Source organism: Phaenicophaeus curvirostris, chromosome 1, assembly GCF_032191515.1.
Source record: "Phaenicophaeus curvirostris isolate KB17595 chromosome 1, BPBGC_Pcur_1.0, whole genome shotgun sequence".
Taxonomy (NCBI): domain Eukaryota; kingdom Metazoa; phylum Chordata; class Aves; order Cuculiformes; family Cuculidae; genus Phaenicophaeus; species Phaenicophaeus curvirostris.
Window position 1 is genome coordinate 25,702,513 of NC_091392.1, and position 21,370 is coordinate 25,723,882.

Sequence of the window (21,370 nt, forward strand, 5' to 3'; positions counted from 1 at the left end):
GAAAACAAGTTCCACCTCTGTCATTGATTTCCAATACTGTAGCAAAAAAAAAAAAAAAACCACCTTATGAGCTTGATATGCAAATATCACATACATAACACACTGTTTTAACATCTCTTTTAGCAGATTTCTAATGACCGTTTCTTTGTTGTTCACTTCAGCAATATATAATTGATTTCTTACTACGACTATTTCTTTCTCCGGCATGTTCAGCCTCAAGCCACTCAAGTAAATTGTACCCATAGGACAGATGTCTTTGGCTTTCCAGAGAGTATTAACATAGACTGTTAACTTGTCAATAGGATTTGACTCTCCCTTAAGGCTGCTTTGCATGCACTGAAGACAGAAGGAGCCTCCGTGTTGCTAAGCCAACTGCCCAGATCCTCCTCCCGCATGCAGGGATTCCTGGGCTCCATCAGGCCATTCGGGTCAAGAGGCAGGGGTGTTGGGACACTGACAGAGCAGCAGGACTGGGCTATCCAAGACCTGCAAAGCAAAGCAGCTCTCCTGCAAGGGTCCCTAATTAGGCAAGTCTAATACATGCAAAACTGTTTCTCCGTAAGGATGTTTGCACCACCAGCCCTCTTCTCTGAGCATCCTGCAACACAGGCATAAGGGGTGACCCTAGCTCTGCATGATCCCTCCTCACAGATGGGACAAGTCAGCACACCTACAGAGCACAGCTGCCAGGCACCACAGCCTAATTCCTGCAGCTTGTTACCCTTAACATAGTGCTGCAGTTATTTTCTTTCAAACCATAACCTGCTGAAATAGCATGATATGTATTCTGAAAACTATATTAAACCTTCAGCATTTTTCCCCTTTAAGAAAAACAAACGCAACACACTGAGCTTAATATTTACACATAATTGCTGCAGGGCTTCAACAATGGAAGGTAAATGCAGACCTTACTACTTTCTAGGGGTTTTTTGTTTTCCCCCAGATCACAAAGTTATGATTTAAACTTCTTCACTAATAACCAATTCTCCCCCGTGAGGTGTTATTTAACATGGAAAATATTTAGCTGCAGTATCATTGACTCTGCCACTAGCTGTGAGCAGAATAATTTTAAAAATAATCAATGTTCTGCTGAAACCCCAGGATTTCAATAGCAAATCTTAATTAGGATTATTTCACAGCAATTCATGGGAAAAGCTTGCCTTTTTACACCCAGTTTTTGCGAAGTGACACTTATTCAGAGTACTACCTAATGTCTTAGTTCCTTATGAGATTCAGATTTTTAGCACAAATTCAAAATTTTTTCCTTACAGTTAATAAGGTAGTCAAAGTATTTTGGTTTGCGGAAGTACTCACACTTATTTTTAAGAGAAAACAAAGCACATTAGGAGTATAAAGACAAGCTGTGTAAGATGAAAAGACAGAATAAATTCAACATATTAAAATCTGTCAGTTGCTTACATACCAAAGTCAAGTGTAATATATGCCTCAAATATTTCTTTAACAAAGCTATCAAAATAACAGTGCTGATGATGTGCTATGAACAGAGTTTTCAGGCTGCTTCAGCATATACCTGCAGTGAGACTGGCTAGAAGAGGATGTTTCTTCACTCTTTGTCTCAGTTACATACCCCATAGCAAGAATACAAGAAGAGATTTCTTTCACCTAGACCTCTGAAAGATGAAGGAATATTGCCAAAAGTTTGCATCAGCGAAACTATTGCAAAGCTTTGCTATTCCTGATTGAAATGAATTTTAAAATCTCCCAGATGTGTCACTAAAGTGACAGCAATAAATTTCACCCAGTTTAGCACTCCTCTGTCTTAGCCATGAATTTATAGCTAAACTTCACAACAAATTAGCATACAGTCACACCACAGGTGCAGTGGCCCTTCCCAAACCTGTAATTTGTTTCCAAACCAGTGACTAATTCATGGTCAGGTATAGGCACCTTCACAAACTGGTGAACACATTTGTGGTGGTTGAAACTGGAGAAGTGGAAAGTGGGAAGGTATTTCTTTTTTTTAAATTTAAATATGAAGTATCAAAATGTAAATCACCACTACAGTAATACAGAGTTAACCCTGAATTAGGGGCTACTTCCCTTCTTACTTGCTTTTTACCATTTTCTCTGTATCCTGGTATTTGATGCTGCTATTCCTCAGCCTGACCCTCGCAAATTAATGAGAAGATGTCTCATATGTTCTGATGTCCAAAATTATCTTAGGCTTTGAGTAAAACAACATTGAGGTTTTTTGTTTTGGGGGTGGGTTTTTTGTATTTGTTACCTCTTGAGAAATAAAGACATTCCAGATTTTCTAGATTTAACTTTAAATCAAGATAAGCTGAAATAAATTGAAGTGAAATATCAGATTGACTCCAATAAAATAAAGGTTCACATCCTTTATTTTTAAAGTTGAAAAAAGTCTACAAAGTGATAAATACTAACATTAAAACATGGGAAGACACCTGAAACCAAGTAGCTTTCCTAAGTTGCCACTTAGGATTTTCTCCCAAGTTACAATCTTGTCCATGGAGTCAAGGCTAATGCCTTGTATTGCAGCAGGCCACCCCAAGCACTGTGTTTCAGGGTCAATCCCCTCTCTTGCCTACCCTCTCCCGAAGAAAGGATGCTTGCCCATATCTGCTAGGTGTAAGTGTCTGGTTTCAAGGGGGAAACAATACCATTTAGTTCTTAAAAGTCTATTTATTCTTTCCTAATCTGGGGAGCCTCATGACAACGCAGCCTTGGTTTAGCTACTTGATGACTGTGAAAATTCTCATGAAGATCCTTTTGCATATATGAGAGGGAGTGATGTGTAGACACAGCTTGTGAGTTCTTGCTCTTCTCACCCAGGAATATCCTCTCTCTCTCAGGAAAAGCACTTGAACTGAATCTGTAAGTGCAAAATTTCGCAATGTGTATCACTAAAGTCTTCTTATATGCTCCAGTTGAAATTAAACTCTTGATTTATCTGTTTTAGAGGACATAATGTGACACATCATTACCCAGATAACTGTCTGGTACCATCCTGCACCCACAACCACCATACCTATGTACATATACAGCAAAGCAGGGCAGGGGAATGAAGAGGAAAAATGAAAAAAAAAACAATAAGATAATAGCAAACTGTAGAACTCTCCTGCAGGAAGTCACACTATTCTCACCGATTTGAAAATCAACATAGTAAAAAAATTTAGATGTTCAGAGACTGAGATTCTTTTGTATGGAAGAGGTGATGATTTTTTACTGTAGAAATACTCTGAGATAACTTTGTCACACCAGAAATATCCCTATGCTATTAAAGTCCTGGACAGGAGATATCAGGCAACGTGCACTGACTCCACCACATACTCCTGGGACAAATCACAATCCTTGTACACCCCACTTTCTTCTCTACAGAACTAATAAGGAAACTTCATTTTAGCTCATCCTTTGTGCCACTTATATAGACTTTAAGACTTCCTTATGAAATATTTTCCACCGCTTAGTAAAGTAGACTTCAAATTTGTGTTAGGGCATTTAGAAGCCTCTATAATACTAGATAGAACTAGATAGAACTACTTTCCATGTCATTGCCTACAGTATTAAAATGAATTCAAGGATTTGGATGGATTATTTTCTTTCCCACCAAAATCAAATAAACATGGAGGAGAATAAAAAGGTACAGAGAGGTCTGTAAATCTTTCAAATGCTTGATCATTGCATTTGAATATCAAGATGGCAAGTCTTCCTCCTACAGTCTTCTGAAGGAGGAAAAGAAGCTTTAAGAATATTTCAGAAACTCAGGTGCAACTTAATACAGGCAACTGTGCTTTGGAGGTATAAAGCAACCAGAGAAGGTCACTGTGCTGGTTAACACTGCTGCTCATTAGATGAAAGATGCAGTATCAGGCTGAGCCAAGGATGCAATTAAGCCTTTTTTATTAGAGAAGGTATTCCTGTGGCTGAAAATATTTCAGAGTAGGAGACTCAGCACCCTTTTTCCAGATCACTTCAAGTTTCTTATTTTACCTTGAAAATATTAATAGAAGTCAATTTTTCAAAAGGACTCCAAAACTTGCCAGCACATCCTTGAACTATCTCAGGGCTGTCTTTCAGAAGCACCAAAAGTTTGTCATTTCACAGAGGTCTGCCGGGCAGGCAGACCAGCGAGTCTCCAAGGACCACACGTGGCTACAGGCAAATGACCAGGCAGCCTCACAGGGCTAGAATCTCTGCTGCAGCTGTATCTGTACTTGGTTATCGCTAGCAGCCAGGATTTATGATTACTTGGCATCAGTGAAAGGCAGATCCTTAGGACAAGAGCTGTAAAGAGCCTTAAGAATATATGATAATAAATTTGCCTTGAATAAGTGCCTAAGTCAGCTCTCCCAGCCACTGAGCCATCACGCTGTGCAATTCAATCCATGTGCTCGTAGATGCCAACATGCAAAGAGGCTCCCTAGTCAGAGAGGAAAGATGAAGAAGATGCCACAGCTAGGTATTGATACCGGATACTTCAAATATGTGTTGGTTATGACAATTTCCAGACACCTACCCGCTGGAGAGAGATTTATAGATATGAGTAAGGTCTTTAAGCTTCCTGTGCAATACCTGGGATTTTTAGAAACTCAAGACAGTTTCAGGGAAAGTTTTGAGGACAAATGCACACATTAAATCCCAAAGTTCTACAGCAAAATAGGCAAATAAATCCTGCTCTACTCAGGAATCAAAATCCTAAGTACTCTCTCAGTATTAAAGGGTAAAATACATAGCTCAATGATAGAGCAGAGACTCCCTAGGGCAGGTCTGGCCGTAGTTCTTTTCTCTGAAGGGACTCTAACTAGTTCTCAGGGAAGTGCCCTTTCAAAACAGAAATCTTGGTCAAGGCACTCTGAAACTTGCAGGTAAGAGTTAATCAAGCTAGAAAAAGTCAAAGAACCATGGCTGTAGCTTATAGGCTAGGTACTTTCAAAGTTTAAGTCCTGGATTCTATTATTCACCCTAAAAAGATCACAAAAAGTGCCCTTGCAACAGAAATCTGCACTTACAAACAAGTTTCTTACCCTGAGACTACAGAGTCACTCTAGCTTTTGTACTTTAAAAAGAGTAGTTGAGTCAGAAACAGAGAAATAAAACAAACTAAAACACCTTCACTACCATGCACTGGTAACACTGGTCCTACCTTCTAGAAAAGATGAGGTATAGAACTGAATTCCTTTTCCTACTGCTCCCAGCACACGCACAGCAGCAGAAGGAATCCAACATTTACCCCCTACAAGCTAAATTGTTCTTGGAACCACTGGACAGCTGTATAAAGACGCAGCAGGTTACTTTTTCTCTGGTTTGTAAAGAAAAGAGCAATTAGAGCAGGTCCAATGGACTGAGTCCACGTGAAGACATGGCATAAAACCTGGCTTAGTTTGTATTTTCTGGATTGAATAACGAATCAGGCACTGAACTACTCGGTCCTGCCAAGACAGGTGTCACATTTTGTGAACTTGTATTTAAATATCTAAATTTACATGTAAAAAGAATAATCAAAATTGTCCCAAAGTTGCAGCCATTTCTGAAACTCCAACAGTAACTCTGTGTTCTGCTACTCAGCTAAAAAATAATTCATTTATTAACTTGCCTTAATAAAACCGTAACAATACTTCCTGATCTCAGTTAATCTACAATAAAAACTAGGTGACTGCAAAGTACTTTGAAGTCATTTGCTACAAAAGGTATGGCCTTGACCCTGTAGAACTCCAAGAACATGCGTAACTGTTATAAAGACAAAAATGAAGCGTCACAATAAAGTTTAGCATTTGACCGTCTGACTGCTTCAGCACAAAACTCTCTTTTCTTTAAGCAAGATAAAAAGTTGCCAATGCACAGAAAATGTCTTGCACATGGAACAAAAGGGATCAGCTCTGAAAATGTAATAGGGAAAATAAAACACAAAAGAAAACCTGAAGACCCAACAGTTAGCATCTATCAAGTGTTTTAGAAGTGTCATCCTACTGGAAGATCTCAAACCATTTGTCTTTATATCTCATATCTTAACCACCAAAACTCAATTTCTAAGGAAAAAGTTTGTATTTTTAAGGTGAAAGTTGATTTCTAATGCATAAATACTTTCTATCATGACCACCCCAAGCAATTTTCTTTTTTTTCACCCCACTAATGTTGTTAATCTTGGAAATCCAACAAAAAGGTAAGGTTTTCCCTAAGATACCACTCCTTGTATACACATGACAGTTTCTTACTTTTCTGCCATAAAGCATTAAGACAAATGTACAAACAATACTGAAGCACATCTAAGTTCTTCACTTGTGAGGCAGGAGCTCCATTCTAACTTTTAACACATTTGAACCTATCCCTCCAGTCCAAACAAGCAATGTTATGAAGCAATAAAACCTTGCCAACAAGTTTATAGGCATTGGTATCAAGATGCTGATAACAGGTCATACAATATTAAAAAACATTACATTTATCAGAAAGATTTTCTCAATAATAGTAACTAATACTTTAACATCACTTCCGCTGACATGACCTTCAACTTGTTGCATTATATTCAGATTTATACTTCATGCATAACTGTGTAGGAGCCTCGTATAAAAGTTACTTCAATGAAGTATTCTGCAATGTTGTACCTCAAACCAACTACTTCATCATCACTATCTTTTTCCATACACATTTTTGGTTTGTACTTTGATTAAAAAAGAAAGAATTGGCTTCTTATTTCAGATATAATGCCCTCGAGTTCTCTCATACATTTTCATGGAAGCTTGTACTAAAACGTAGGCATGTCCTGGTGTGCTTTACTAAATATGATCAGTATCAGCAACCAATGATGTGTGTAGATTCAGTTGAAACACTAACAGAATATTCTGACATCTTAGAAAACTTTGTTCTCATCTCATTAATCACTACATTGTGGACGTTTCCAGTCGAGTGGACAGGGCTGTTGTTACTGATACATAGCAAATGCTTCTGACTTTGTAAAGCTCATCACAAATGTTATGCCTCAAAATGTTATGGAATTCTTATACTTTTATAAATCATTGCACTGAGACAACTTACATTTTAATATTCTTTTGCACTGATCCTGATCTACATTTGAGAAGATAGAAACTGACGGAGTCCTTGAGGACTGAAGGGATGCATTTTAAAACAAGCTAATATGTTTCATCACTCTAAATAACGTTTATTTTTAAAATCTTATCCATTCATTTTTAAGAAAAAGACACTCTTGCTGCCAGTTTGGATGCAATGCATTTTCTTATCTTGCTGTGGTTTTCACTTTTGTCACCTTTTCAATTATTTCATATAATACTTGTGAAGACACTAAGACATTCACAGTGCATGTGGTAAACTGCAAAAAAGCAGACTTTGTCGTTCACAGAAACATCATTCCTAAGGTATTAGAACCATATTAGCCACTTTATAGGCACACACACACCATTTCGGCTGTACACACCCAGTGAACTAAATGTTTACATTAATAGCCTCTTCTTCTATGCAACAATGTGACTATGAAGTTTTATAAAGAAATTTCTCTGCTGTACTGAATACTCATCATAAACATGTCTTGAACTTTATAGACTTAATTATTACGACTTCATCTACAGTTAGATAGCTGGTAGAATATAATATATCATGAATCAAATGTCATTTAATTGACTTAAAGACTTCTCTTTGAAAAGACCAAGTCAGGCCCAAGGATGGTTAATTATGCACTTAATGAGCATGAACTGCATCTTGTTTCAGCCTAGGGAACTTTAACCAAGATAGTAACCAGAACACTTGTTTTATCTTATCAGGGTTTCTTCTTGACACCTTCAGCATCCTAGGTTCTAGAAGGGCACTACTCTGATAGAAACTTAATAAATAAATAAAATTTAACAGAAGAAGTGGCTGCTTGAGCAATGAATTTAATACACGGCCTTATTTCCTGCAGATTTGTGTCTTATACTTGAAAGGAGCAGTGACTCAAGCTTCTTTGTAAAGGCTTACTCTCCTATCAACCATACTCCCTGGCTCTCACAGGATTTGAGAGTCAGTACAACTTCTTTCCCACCGCAGCACTGCTGGAAGACACCTCTAGAGTCCTCACCTTTACCTGGATGTTTGTAAAACTTCAGGAACTGTCTACATTTGGGTTCCTTCCCTGTTATCATATCTGACTAAAATGAGCCAGAGTGGCGGAGGCAAGCAGAGTGATTCATACAGACCCACCTCCCTTAAGAAACTTTAAATAAAAGTACAGCCCAACCTGCTGAAAAGGAAAGTTATCCTGAAAGGATTAAAAAGTGAGTTAAAAGCCCTCTGTTGCTAAGGCAGAGACCTGGTGCCAATGTTGTGGTTTTACACCACGTGTTCCAATTTCAGTCACCGTGCCGGTGTCTCACACAAGATTTCCTCCCTCCACTCCCTGCAATGTGAAAGACCCTCAAATAACAAAAGAGCAAACCAGCATTCTGGTGAGACGTGTAGCGTATGGGCCAAAGCCAGAAAGATTATTTGCTCTTTCCAGCTGGCAGTGTCATTTTTAGCAATGTCACATAAAACATGTTTAGGCTTCTATAGTGTCTTATAGAGTATGTTGTGCCCAGGCATCGGCATTAGCTACTTCTTTTATTCAAAGCTATGAGAAAGAAAAGGTGTCAGGATCTCTGCTGGTAAAAGAGCACTTTCAAGGCTTAGAGGGAACCGTTTCAAGTAGGATCTTGTATTACACTCGCACACTGAAGAACTGCTAAACGCCTCAAAAGCCAAATGCAAGGAATCCTTGCTCTGAGAGCATTTCCCCTCTGCTCCCCCACGCCACTGTCTTCTCGCAGTTTACAGTGAAATAACAGATTAACTAGTTGAGCAATTTACCAAAGGTTGCTCAAATCATGTCATAAATTCATCGGTCCGGGTCCAGTGAGGGTTTATGACACCTGAGAGACAAAGCCCATTCCAGGTGCTAAAACCCCAGCAACAAATCCGACAATAACAGAGGAAAAAAAAAAAACAAACCAAAAAAAAACCAAAAAAAACAAACCACAGAGATCTCACCATTTGGGAACAAGCAAGGTCCCTGCTACTGTTCCCACAGACTTTATGGGGCTACCTGGCGCCCTGGACTCAGCCTCCTTCAGTGCCATGAGAGGGAGAGCTGAGAACCTGCCCTGCACAGCCCCGCACAGCCCCACACCACCTTGCACAGCCCCACACAGCCCCGCAAAGCCCCACAAAGCTTTGCACAGCCCCACAAAGCCCCGCACAGCCCCGCAAAGCCTTGCACCGCGCTGCAAAGCCCCGCACAGCCCCACATAGTCCCGCACAGCCCCACAAAGCCCCGCACAGCCCCGCACCACCTTGCATAGCCCTGCATCGCCCCGCACAGCCCGCCCCACTCGTGTCCCGCCACGCCGGGGCTCGCACCTGAAGAAAAGTTTGGAGAAGACGTTGGCCTTCTCCAGCGGAGACCTCTGCATGGCGCGGGGCGGTGCGGGGCGCCCGGCTGCCGCTGCTGCCTCACACCTCGCCCGCTCCGCGCCCGCGGCTCTCGCACCTTATGGGCCCGGCCGGCTCTGATGTCACCGCCCGCCCCTGCCCCTCTCCCCGCCTCTGCCGGGCCCGCGCTCCGAAGCGGGAGGGCGGGAGCTGCGGCCGCTGCCCTCGCTCCGTACGGAGCCGCTCGGCCCCGGGGCTGCCGGCGCCGGGTCCCCGCGGGGCAGGAGCGAGCGGCAGGCGCCGTCCTGCCCTCTTTCAAACACGCGCCCGTCGGTTCTTCAAGTTTTCCGGCTCCCTGAGCCGAGCGGGACGGGAGCCGCGGCCGTAGAGGCTCAGCCCCGCCGGGCCGCGCGCCGGGGCCGCTCCCGAAGCCGCTTCCCGAGCGCGCGGCACGAAGCGGGTGTGGAAAACACACCCAGAGGTGACGAGAAAGGAGTCGTGGTTTAAGCCTGTGTGACAATTTTATTTCATGTTTTATTGGGATATTTACACACTCCGGTTTCCTTCCATTTCTGTGATTTAAAATAAATGGATGGAAAAGCCTCCAGCCTGGCTCTGAAAGGAGGCAAACGTGCTTCTCCATGGACTTACAGTCGCACAGTGATTGAAACAGCCGTTACCCTTTGCGCACCTTCCAGACAGGTTTTATTTCACCGGTTCTCGCTACACCCCGCCGTGTTTCCATAAAGAATTTCTCTTCGCTCTGGCTGCGGAGAGCTGAGAAGAGCCCTCGTCCCCTGTCACCGCACCGGGCTCTTTTGTGTCCCGGACCTCCCTCGGATCCCTCCCGACCCGGCTTTATTAATGACAAAACCAGTAAGAAACACGGGGCGGGCAGGACTCCGGGAAAGCGCCCGCACTTGATCGTGTCCTCAGACGATGCGGAGAGGCAGGACTATATCGCTCCGGCTCCAGGGCAGGAGAGCGGAGCCCTTCGGCATCCTGCCACCTGCTGGAGCCGGACCCGGGACTCCCTGCATCCCGGCCCTGGGACTCCCTGCATCCCGGCCCTGGGACTCCCTGCATCCCGGCCCTGGGACTCCCTGCATCCCAGCCCCACTACCTCCATCCCAGCCCCACTACCTCCATCCCGGCCCCACTACCTCCATCCCGGCCCCACTACCTCCATCCCGGCCCTGCTCCCTGCATCCCGGCCCTGCTCCCTGCATCCCGGCCCGGCCGCGCTCAGTGATCAGGATGCTCGTGGAGGGGACTCAGGTTGGGATTCAGGTCCCTCCTCTGCCCGACCCGCGGCAAAGCGGGGATCCCACACGCTCCATCCGCCTCTGAGGGGAGTTCTGTGGGTAGGCAGGTGATACAAGTCTCCAAAATCTTTCACTTGGTTAGAAAACAGTGGAAGTATTTAAAGACAGCCTGCAAAATTAATCTTGTGAGCAATACGCACACCTCTGCTATGGGCATTCTCTCTTTCTAGCCTTCGGATCTCCAGTGCAGGTGCAAAAGCTGAGCACGAGATTAGACTTCTTGTAATTTACATTAGAAAGTGAGGTATGTTAGTAATTTCAAACCTTTCATGGATCAAGTCCAAGCTGCTTAAAATGTCAATAGCTAATGGAGTGTTTTTCATAACAGTATCTCCCTGTTGCTAATGCCTCCAGAGCTGACTTACAAGCATGTGTAGCAAATTTGAGACTAAAATAGACATCCCACCAATCATTGGCAATTACGTAATTTTTCATGTGAAAAATTCCACCACTTTCTATCTGTCAAGCTCCCTAGATCACCAATTTTGAACATTTCTTCTCTAGACTTAGAATATATCTTTGCCTACTTCCTTAAGTACCAGCTATGGATAAGTTTAGCAGCACCAGAACCCAGGGAGCAATTATTTCCCTGCTCCATATAGTTTAACTTGGCTACTTTCACACACACATATACACACATACACAGGTCCTGCAGTCACAACTCCTAAGTAGTTACATTTTACAGAATTATTTCTTCTCATTTTTCTCCTGACTCTTTACACACTGGTATATTTCTTTGCCTTTTTTTAACAGAACATTTTGTAGTTTCAGAGCAACTGTTATTCCTAATCTTCTCAGGGATCTTGAACATACTCAGCTGACATGAATGTGAAACTTATCATTAGCATTACTGTGAGAAGGAATAAACTATAATATTTCTACTCTCCCTAGGATATGGAATACCTCCAATTTTATTATAACCTATTAATTTCATTTACATGATCTTCTTTTACTTCTAGAGAATGCAATCTGATATGACAACAGCTAATTTTTCCTTTAATTGTACCCACATTCATCATCTATCTGATTTTATGCTATTTTTCTGAAGAAAACATAGTGAGGCCAAGTTACAGACCCCAGCGGCGCATCAACAGGAGGATGCGTGAAGGCTGGGCTCCCCCGTGCCATCACTGCGGTACCTTTGGCTACTGCGCTTGTATAGGGCTACAGCAGCCAGGCAAGAATCTATATGCTCTGCTCAGTCTGAAGTTACACACATGGGAAACTGGCTGGTTAGATGCTTTCACATTCACAGCAACTTAAAGTGATTTATGCCCCAGGGACTGTAACCCTCACCTCTCTCCTGCCCTTGGGTGCACATTCCTGTTCCCCTCCAGGACCACTAGACCGTGTGTAAAGCTGCTTAAGGCTTCTTTTCTAGCCAAAAACCCCACCAGAGGGGTGCATTTTCAGTGAGATCAGAACTTAGGAGGAATAAAACTCACTTAGTGCTGCTGTGAAGGTAAGTAAAGGTATGAACCCTATGGCAAGGGGCGAGGCAGGAAGAAGGTTGAGCAGGGGGAAGATTGGCTTTAGCTGCCATGGGAGTCACCAATGGAGTTTTGCATCCTCTTTCTCAGGTTCAGTAGGGGTCTGAAGCTTTTTTCATTTTTATCCAGCTGCAGATTATCAGGAAGAGTAGAAGAAATTAATTATATTTGAATTTTGATTAGCTAATGTCAATGGACAAAAGGGTAGAAATGATTAGTAGAAAGAGAAAGCATGATCATATTAAATATCATCTACTTCAAAAATGAAGCTAAGGAGCTGCCAAAAGTAACATTTTAAATTCTGCCCTGACAAGGGCCCTGACAAAACAAAAAAAAAAGAAAAAATGTTTTTTGCTGCAGGGATAGGAAGAGAGAAACAAGAATCAAGGTGAAGCTTACTTTCTTTGTTTGGTGATTGAACCAACCAGAACTATCAATCAATCAGATTTCTAACCCTCAAAACTGGAAACTGTTTGGGGTTGAATGAAATCTTGCAACCAAAACCAGATCAGTCTATTCTCCAGGTTTTTTTTTAAATAAAAGCAGAGAACTTGATCCAGAAATCTAACCATGGTCTTTCCTTCAAGCTTCCCTGTGCCCAGCCAGACTCTAGCACTCCTGGGTTCACTTCTTCATTCCAAGGGATTTAAAAAATGGTGTGGGTCCTTGCTTAAAATCCTCATAGATTAATTCCTTTAAGATGTGGGTCAGGTATAGATCCTGAATATCTCTTGTGACATGGCTTAACTTCATCTAACTTCCAATTATACTTGGGAGCAAGGAAATCAGTCTGGCCACCTTTCCATAGGGTAAGGCTTTAATTTACCCTACAGTTCTCCTTTACAAAAGAAGGATTACTCTGTCTCAGAGCTGATCACACACCAGACAACCTTAAAAAAAAAAGAAAGTGTTCAAAACAGTAAAGCAGTAACAAGGAAAGAACTTTGTCAACTAGAATTATAAGCATATGTATAATTTAACATTGAACAGAAGTATTCTACCTGATGGCTTACAAATATCTGTTTTCAGTTGTTGAAGTCCCCACAGTACTCTCTAGCTGAGGATGAATTAGCAACATCTTGCTTTACATATTGTTTGTCAGTTTTGGCTTATACTACTATGAATTCCAAAGAGCTTCTCTGTTCTCAGGAAATATAAAGAAAACTGAATCCTAACCAAGATAAGAGCTACAGCAGTATTTGTTGAAAATAATTAACTATTCACAGATGTTTACCAGGCAAATAGATCTTTAGTTCATATTTGTAATAATTTTAGAATACAGATGGATGGAATATTTTATTTTTAGATGCAGAAGATGCCAGCCTGCCATTTGCTGGATCCATTTACACAAGCAAGAACTGTAACTCAGTGCATTGTCTTAGTATTGCTAAAATGGCTTCAACCAATGCTCTCAGTATTTGCAGATTAACATCCTTAATCTGGGCACACCAGCTACTTTTGGCAAGCAGAGTCATGTCAGCTTTCTCACACTACATCATCAGTATCTGACCATGTCAATTCAATGCATGATCTCCATAAATCCTGTTTTATATTCCAAAGAAACTAAGCAGATCATCTACAAGGCATGGATTTCTGTGATACAAGGTATGGAGCTGGGGGGTGTAGTACAGTGGAAGTACCAGACCTTTCATTCTTGACAGGCAAAGTGAGCAGAAGACCACATTTTTATAAGCTCTTACATGGAAATCATGACAGGGAAAACAGCGATGAACACAATACAGGCCTGAGGTAAGAGAAGAATAGCTGAATTTGCAGAGATTGATTCTACAGACACTCCAGACCAACTTCTTCAAAGCACTTTAAATTGCTTATAACTTTTGTTGAAAATTATAACATCATACCAGAAGGAATCATCAAACTTAAGTATGACATGTTCACATGCCGCTATTTGGTTTATGAAGTAATTAACAAATTTAAGACTACCTTTTTAAACTGGAAGGTATTTTTAAGCCTTTTGAAACTACTGATGCATACTAAGGGAAGCAAAGAGGTATTATTTCATTCAGAAGCACAAGATCCTGTGACAACCTGTTTCTGTTTGCACTCATGGATGAACCCCGGTGCATCAAAATCAATAAAAGCTTTTAGATCTGCTGAAGCATCACCTTGGTCCACCTTGATACATGATCTATCAAAGTACTCACTGAGGTCTTGGTGACCAAGGTGATGTCAAATAAAGTCCTGAAGGGACTAGAATTTGAGAAGAGGGAGTTTAGACTGCAGCCTTGATTACATAAGAAAGTCATACTACTCATTTTTAAGTATGAAATGTAAAAGATTTGTTAAAACTGTGAAAGCCCTGTTGGTAGTAAACCTCAAAATGTCAAGATTTGTGGACGGTTTCATCACTTTGGACATAGCTTAAGCAGAAATCAGAATTGGCCTGGCAGATAGGGCACCTACATTTAAAAAAAAAAAAAAAAACACACAAAAAAACCCTAAAAAACAAACAAAAAAAACCCCAAAAAACCCCAAAAACCAGGAGTTACTGTTGACAAATATTGAAGCTAATGGAAAAAAAACCCAACTTTGAATCAAGATGATGCAGCAACATATCCAAACAGTTATTGGACATAGGGGCACACTCCTGTACTTTACACTTGATAAAACATTTGGTCTTTTGGAAGCTGCAGAAGAAAATGAGCTGGAGAAGGTGACTTCAGGGTTTGTTTGCTTTCAGTCTAGAATAAACGTGAGAGGAGTTAAGAGCCTGAGAATCCAAGTCTGACAAGCCTGTAAGGTTTATGTTTCTAAAGATAGCTTTAACTTCTTCCTGTTCATACTGTCATGTAATAATCCCAGAACAATGATATTATTGAGGTTAAAAGGGCAAAAATCCAAGACTGATACTTTTTGTGACTCAATAAAAGGCACATGCCAGCAATCTTAAACAGCTGAGTAACAAAGATTATGGAACCACCTTGAGCATAACAAAAAGAGTTTAATTATTTACACTTGTTTAAAAGAGAAAGAGCTTTAATTCCTGACAGAGCACTGAAACTGGCGTCTTCTTTACCAGAATCTCACCATAAAGTTCATACAGTATAAACTCTGCCATGTGAATCCATGCAGTGCAAAGAATCCTCAGCCCAATGCTTTTTTGAAAGTGTGCTTAGTTTGGTGTATGCTATTCTTGCCTAAAATAATTCCATATTGGTCCAAATGTATTCTGATCTTAATGGGAAAAGTTTGAAGCAACCACCACCATTACTTAAGTAACAGAACAACTGTAAGACTTAGTCTTTTTCTAATCTTGAAATAGCCTAAAATTGCCTCTGTGATTGCTTCTTCAGTAAAGAAATTGCCTCAACTTGCAGAATAAAAATTAAAAATAAGAAATAAAGGAGGGATAGCCTCCGCCCTACCCCCCTTAAATATACCCAAGGACTTTGAGCTCACTGTGGGTGAAAAGGGTGTAGACAGTGCTCCATGTGAACACAAAGGGATGGGCAGGATGCAATCCCCCATTCTCCGTAAGGTTTGCTCAGCACTCTCAGCCCACATCTACCCCATTTTCAGAGGATATACTGAGATTCAGGTTAGTAGGCTAAAGTTGCATGTTTAGTCAGGCTTCAGTAAAGCTGTAATGATTTCAAGTACAAAAGAACAAGGATTGGGCTTCCTGACTGACATTTTCACAAAGGATTTTCTCCCAGCCAAAAGGAGAAATGATGTCTTTTTTTTTTTTTTTAAATGGCAGCTGACAGCAGAATATTATGAGTTACTGAGTTTAATTAAAAAACCTTTCACATTGGACACAATGGAAAATTTATGAGGTTAAAAGTGTTTCTCATCATGGGACCTTGCAGCTCCTTGTACTAAACCAAACAGGTGCAGCCATATTTTAAATAGTTAAGATTTTTGAGGCTAAAAGCAAGACCTTTGAATTTCTGTAAAGTTACATAAAGCTGCGATTCACATAAGTGACAGTAAAAGAAACCCAGCATTACATAGCTATGGAAGATAACTGCCTTTTTTTTTTCTTCTATACAAAACACTGTGACTTTTCTGCAAGACAAAAAGCTTACATTACAGGAAGGTAAGAATCATGTTAGACTATTGCAGTACAGTGACATCAGTGACAAAGCAGGTATCAGTCTTCAAAACGTTGTCCACAAAACTGGTTGAAATAAGCATTCTTCCACTTAAGGAATTCCTGAGATTTAAGAATTCAGATGACACTTTTAAATAAAAATTGCTAAACCACTGGAACCTAAAGCTTGATCATCAAGCCCATGCTGCCACTGATGCAAGTAAGCCTGCAGAGCCATTCAATACTGCACACCTTCAGATGCTGCAGGCCAAAAAAAACTTCCCATTGTTTTCCAGGGAAAATAAGGCTTGTTGTAAAATACTGGCTACAACTGGAAAAATAAGGAAGCAGGGAATATTAAGGGCATATAAAGCATCTCAGGCTCCCGACTTTCCAATTAGTTTTTCACTAAAGAAACAAAATTTACATACTGAGGATATAATGGCTGACATGTAAAGGAATAAAAATCTGGTCAACCAAAGATTAAGTAGCTTTGCAAAGACTTAAAAAACTGGTAATTAATTTCACGCTCCACTAAGTTTTGACCATGAGCTTCAACCATGATTTCCCACACTGTAAGAGACCTGCTTGGGTGATCATTCCAAGACAAGTCTCCTGAGTTTGCTCTGGTAAAGATGATCCCCTTGAAGAAAGCAAAACACCCGCAGTCATGAGTTGCCTCAAGGAACCTAAGTTCCAATTCTTTACTCGAAATCTGTGTCTTTCAAATGAGGAATGATATTTTTTGGGGTTTTTTTTCTGAAAAGAAAGTACTCTTTATTAGAAAAAGCGGGGAAAAAAAAAAAAACAAAAAAACCAAGCCCAAACCCCCTAAAGTTGTCAGGTGCATTAGTTTCATCCCACAGCAGAATGGAAGAATGTATAATCTCACTATTTTCTTTGGCAAGGAACTGGAAAGAGCTGGTAACAATGGAGTTTGATAGAAAACAAGGAAAGAAAGATATATTTAACAGCATTGAGTGTTGAAAGGACAGATTCAAACAGTTCTAAAGAGTTTATGGGATAAAGCTTTTTCACATTAGACTCCAGAATCTACAAAGGCTCTTCTAAAAGTTCATCTTTATTTTCCTACTCAGGGGGTTCTATAATTATCTAGTTACAATAAGGACTAATATAATGCTTAATGTCAGCTCTAAGTGGACAAATAATACCCAGAAATGCTCGTAATTACCCTCCAAACCAGCCAATATTTGAAATATTTTTCTAGCAGAGTTTGAAAATGCCAGGTATATACAAAAAAAATTATATCTCACACATTGGTTTTACTACTTAAAAAATGGAAAATATTTGCAGATAAACCAGTTTTCTCTCTAACTGCATTTATCACAGAAATTAAAAATAGGAATTTAATACTTTACCCTTGGACAGCCTTCTCCCTTGCTGGCATACAAAAACTTAATTTACACTTCCCTGTGCCAGTAGGAGAGGAACACTATGATCTATTCATGCACTCTAATGTGTCGTAAATTACTATAACCACTGAGGGAAAGAGCCACTGTGGGTCTAATTGTAGACAACACAATGAAGCAGGAGTGGACAACACGAAGTCTAAGTCTAAGTTACAAGATAGAAACGAATAATTAAAATGTTTAATTGTCTTGTAGAGAAATGTCACTATTTCTCATCAAATACTTGTTTCAATTTCATTCATCTTTTCTCAGAAACAAGCAATAATAGAGCAGAAATTAGAGAAGAATAAAAACATGTATTTGAAATACCTAAGAAGGAAGAGCTGGAAGCTGTCATAGGGCAAGGAGCCTATGATGTCGTTGCCATCACGGAAACGTGGTGGGATGACTCATATAACTGGAGTGCAGCTATGGTGGGGTACAAACTCTTCAGGCGGGATAGGAAGGGTAGGAGAGGAGGTGGGGTAGCCGTCTTTGTAGTGGAGGATTTGGACATGGTTGAGATGGATTGTGGTGATGAGGAGATTGAGTGCCTGTGGGTTAAAGTCAGAGGAGCCCACCAGAAGGTAGATTTTGTGATGGGAGTCTGTTACAGACCACCCAGCCAAGGAGAAGCAGCTGATGAGCTCTTCCATAAACAGCTGGGGTTAATCTCTAGATCAATGCCTCTTCTTCTTGTGGGAGGCTTCAATCTTCCTGATATCTGCTGGAAGTACAATAGAGCAGAAAGGAAGCAGTCTAGGAGGTTCCTGGAGTGCATGGAAGACAACTTCCTTGCACAGCTGGTGAATGAACCAACAAGGGAGGGTGCCCTCCTGGACCTGCTGTTTGTGAACAGAAAAGGCCTTGTGGGGGATGTGGCAGTAGGTGGACGCCTAGGACAAAGTGATCATGAGATGATAGGGTTTTCTGTTCTAGGTGAAGTGAAGAGGGTGGTTAGTAGGACAGTAGCATTAAATTTCCAGAGGGCAGACTTTGAACTCTTCAGAAGGCTGGTTGGCAAAGTCTCAAGGGAGACAGCACTTAGGGGCAAGGGAGCCCATGAGGGCTGGGAGCTCTTCAAAAAGGAAATCCTAGCAGCTCAGGAGAAAGCCATCCCCATGTTCTGGAAAAAAAGCCGGCAGGGGAGAAAAACAGCTTGGTTGAACAGAGAGATCTTGAGTGATATCAAGAAGAAGAGAAATGTTTATGGGCTCTGGAAGAGGGGACAGGCCTCTTGGGTGGACTACAGGAGGGAAGTGAGATCGTGTAGAGAAAAAACCAGAAGGGCTAAGGCTCAACTAGAAATCAGATTGCCAAAGTCTGTGAAAGATAACAAAAAATCTTTCTATAAATATATAAATAATAAAAGGAGGACCAGGGAGACCATACAGTCCCTATTGGACGCAGAAGGAACAACAGTGACAGGGGATGAGGAAAAGGCTGAGGTACTTAATGCCTTCTTTGCCTCAGTCTTTAATTGTAAAGAAAGTTGTTCCATCTGTGTACAAACCCAGGAGCTAGAGGAGCAAAATGAGGCTCCCATGATCCAAGAGGAGGTGGTCAGAGCCTTGCTAGCCCGACTAGACACCTACAAGTCTATGGGGCCGGATGGGATTCACCCAAGGGTATTGAAGGAGCTGGCGGATGTGCTGGCCAAACCCCTTTCCATCATCTTCCAACATTCCTGGAAGACTGGGGAAGTTCCACTGGACTGGAGGCTGGCTGATGTGCCCATCTACATGAAGGGTCGCAGGGAGGATCCAGGGAACTACAGGCCTGTCAGTCTGACCTCAGTGCCAGGGAAAGTCATGGAGCAGGTGATCTTGAGTGCTATCATGAAGCACATGCAAGAGAACCAGGTGATCAGGCCCAGTCAACACGGGTTCACAAAAGGCAGGTCTTGCCAGACTAACCTGATCGCCTTCTATGACAAAGTCACTCGGCTGCTGGATGAAGGAAAGGCTGTGGATGTGGTCTTCCTGGACTTCAGTAAAGCCTTTGACACAGTTTCTCACAGCATTCTGCTTGGGAAACTGTCAGCCTCTGTCCTGGACAGGCGCACACTCTCCTGGGTGGAAAACTGGTTGGATGGCCGGGCCCAGAGAGTGGTGGGAAATGGTGTGAAATCCAGCTGGAGGCCAGTGACAAGTGGGGTACCCAGGGCTCAGTGCTGGGTCCAGCCCTGTTCAATGTCTTCATCAATGACCTGGATGAAGGCATCGAGTGCACCCTTAGCAAGTTTGCAGACGACACTAAGCTGGGTGGAAGTGTCGATCTGCTGGAGGGTCGGGAGGCTCTGCAAAGGGATCTGAACAGGCTGGACTGCTGGGCAGAGTCCAATGGCATGAGGTTTAACAAGGCCAAATGCCGGGCCCTGCACTTGGGGCACAACAACCCTATGCAGTGCTACAGACTAGGAGAAGTCTGTCTAGAAAGCTGCCTGGAGGAGAGGGACCTGGGGGTGTTGGTTGACAGCGACTGAACATGAGCCAGCAGTGTGCCCAGGGGGCCAAGAAGGCCAATGGCATCTTGGCTTGTATCAGAAACGGCGTGACCAGCAGGTCCAGGGAGGTTATTCTCTCTATGTACTCGGCACTGGTGAGACCGCTCCTTGAATACTGTGTTCAGTTCTGGGCCCCTCACCACAAGAAGGATGTTGAGGCTCTGGAGTGAGTCCAGAGAAGAGCAACAAAGCTGGTGAGGGGGCTGGAGAACAGGCCTTATGAGGAGCGGCTGAGAGAGCTGGGGTTGTTTAGCCTGGAGAAGAGGAGGCTGAGGGGAGACCTCATTGCTCTCTACAACTACCTGAAAGGAGGCTGTAGAGAGGAGGGTGCTGGCCTCTTCTCCCAAGTGACAGGGGACAGGACAAGAGGGAATGGCCTCAAGCTCCACCAGGGGAGATTCAGGCTGGACATTAGGAAAAAAATTTTCACGGAAAGGGTCATTGGGCACTGGAACAGGCTGCCCAGGGAGGTGCTTGATTCACCATCCCTGGAGGTGTTTAAGGCACGGGTGGTCGAGGTGCTAAGGGGCATGGTTTAGTGTTTGATAGGAATGGTTGGACTCGATGATCCGGTGGGTCTCTTCCAACCTGGTTATTCTATGATTCTATGAAATTCTATATTAGAAAGACAAAGAATATCAAGCACTTCTGTTTACACTTCTGCACAACACATAAGTAAAAGGATTTTGTTATTCAATACATAATTAAGCCGTGAAAGTCAACAACCCAAGACTTTATTAAGCTTATAAGGACTCAGGACACAAACAGACATTTCATAGAAAGGGAAATATTTAATGGATTTACACCGATTATTTATCCAAATCTGAAATGCCTTTGTCTTAAGACAATCTCTATTTATATGACTTTAGGAGGCAACATCTGGTATAAGCAGTCTGTCACAAAATATTCTGTTACTGTAGCTTTACACTTTTTGCTGTGTCATCCTGTACAGGGTCCTGGCTAGGGTTGGTAAACACAGTAAATTGCACTGTTATATGCATTTTGCTGTATGAAACTGAAGAAGCTTTTATTGATAGAAATTAAGACCAACTTATTCTGACAGAAATATAGTACCACTTTAGACTCTCTTTTAGAGCCAGAAAATAGAGAATAACACCTGAGTGCTAGCAAGAAAACTAAAGAATATGACCCTTATTCATCTATTGGCAACACAATAATTTCAGTTTTGAAATCAGAAATAAGAGATATTTTCA

General features: G+C 41.8%; 1 protein-coding gene across 1 annotated transcript in view; it reads right to left on the minus strand.

The window, feature by feature from the left end:
• Positions 1-9,430, minus strand: part of CFTR (CF transmembrane conductance regulator) — an 87,771-nt gene extending 78,341 nt beyond the window's left edge. The window contains exon 1 of the mRNA XM_069850973.1: positions 9,361-9,430. Coding sequence (XP_069707074.1) covers positions 9,361-9,413 — 53 coding nt within the window. The 5' untranslated portion in view covers positions 9,414-9,430. The remainder of the gene's footprint in view (positions 1-9,360) is intronic.
• Positions 9,431-21,370: the final 11,940 nt, after the last annotated feature.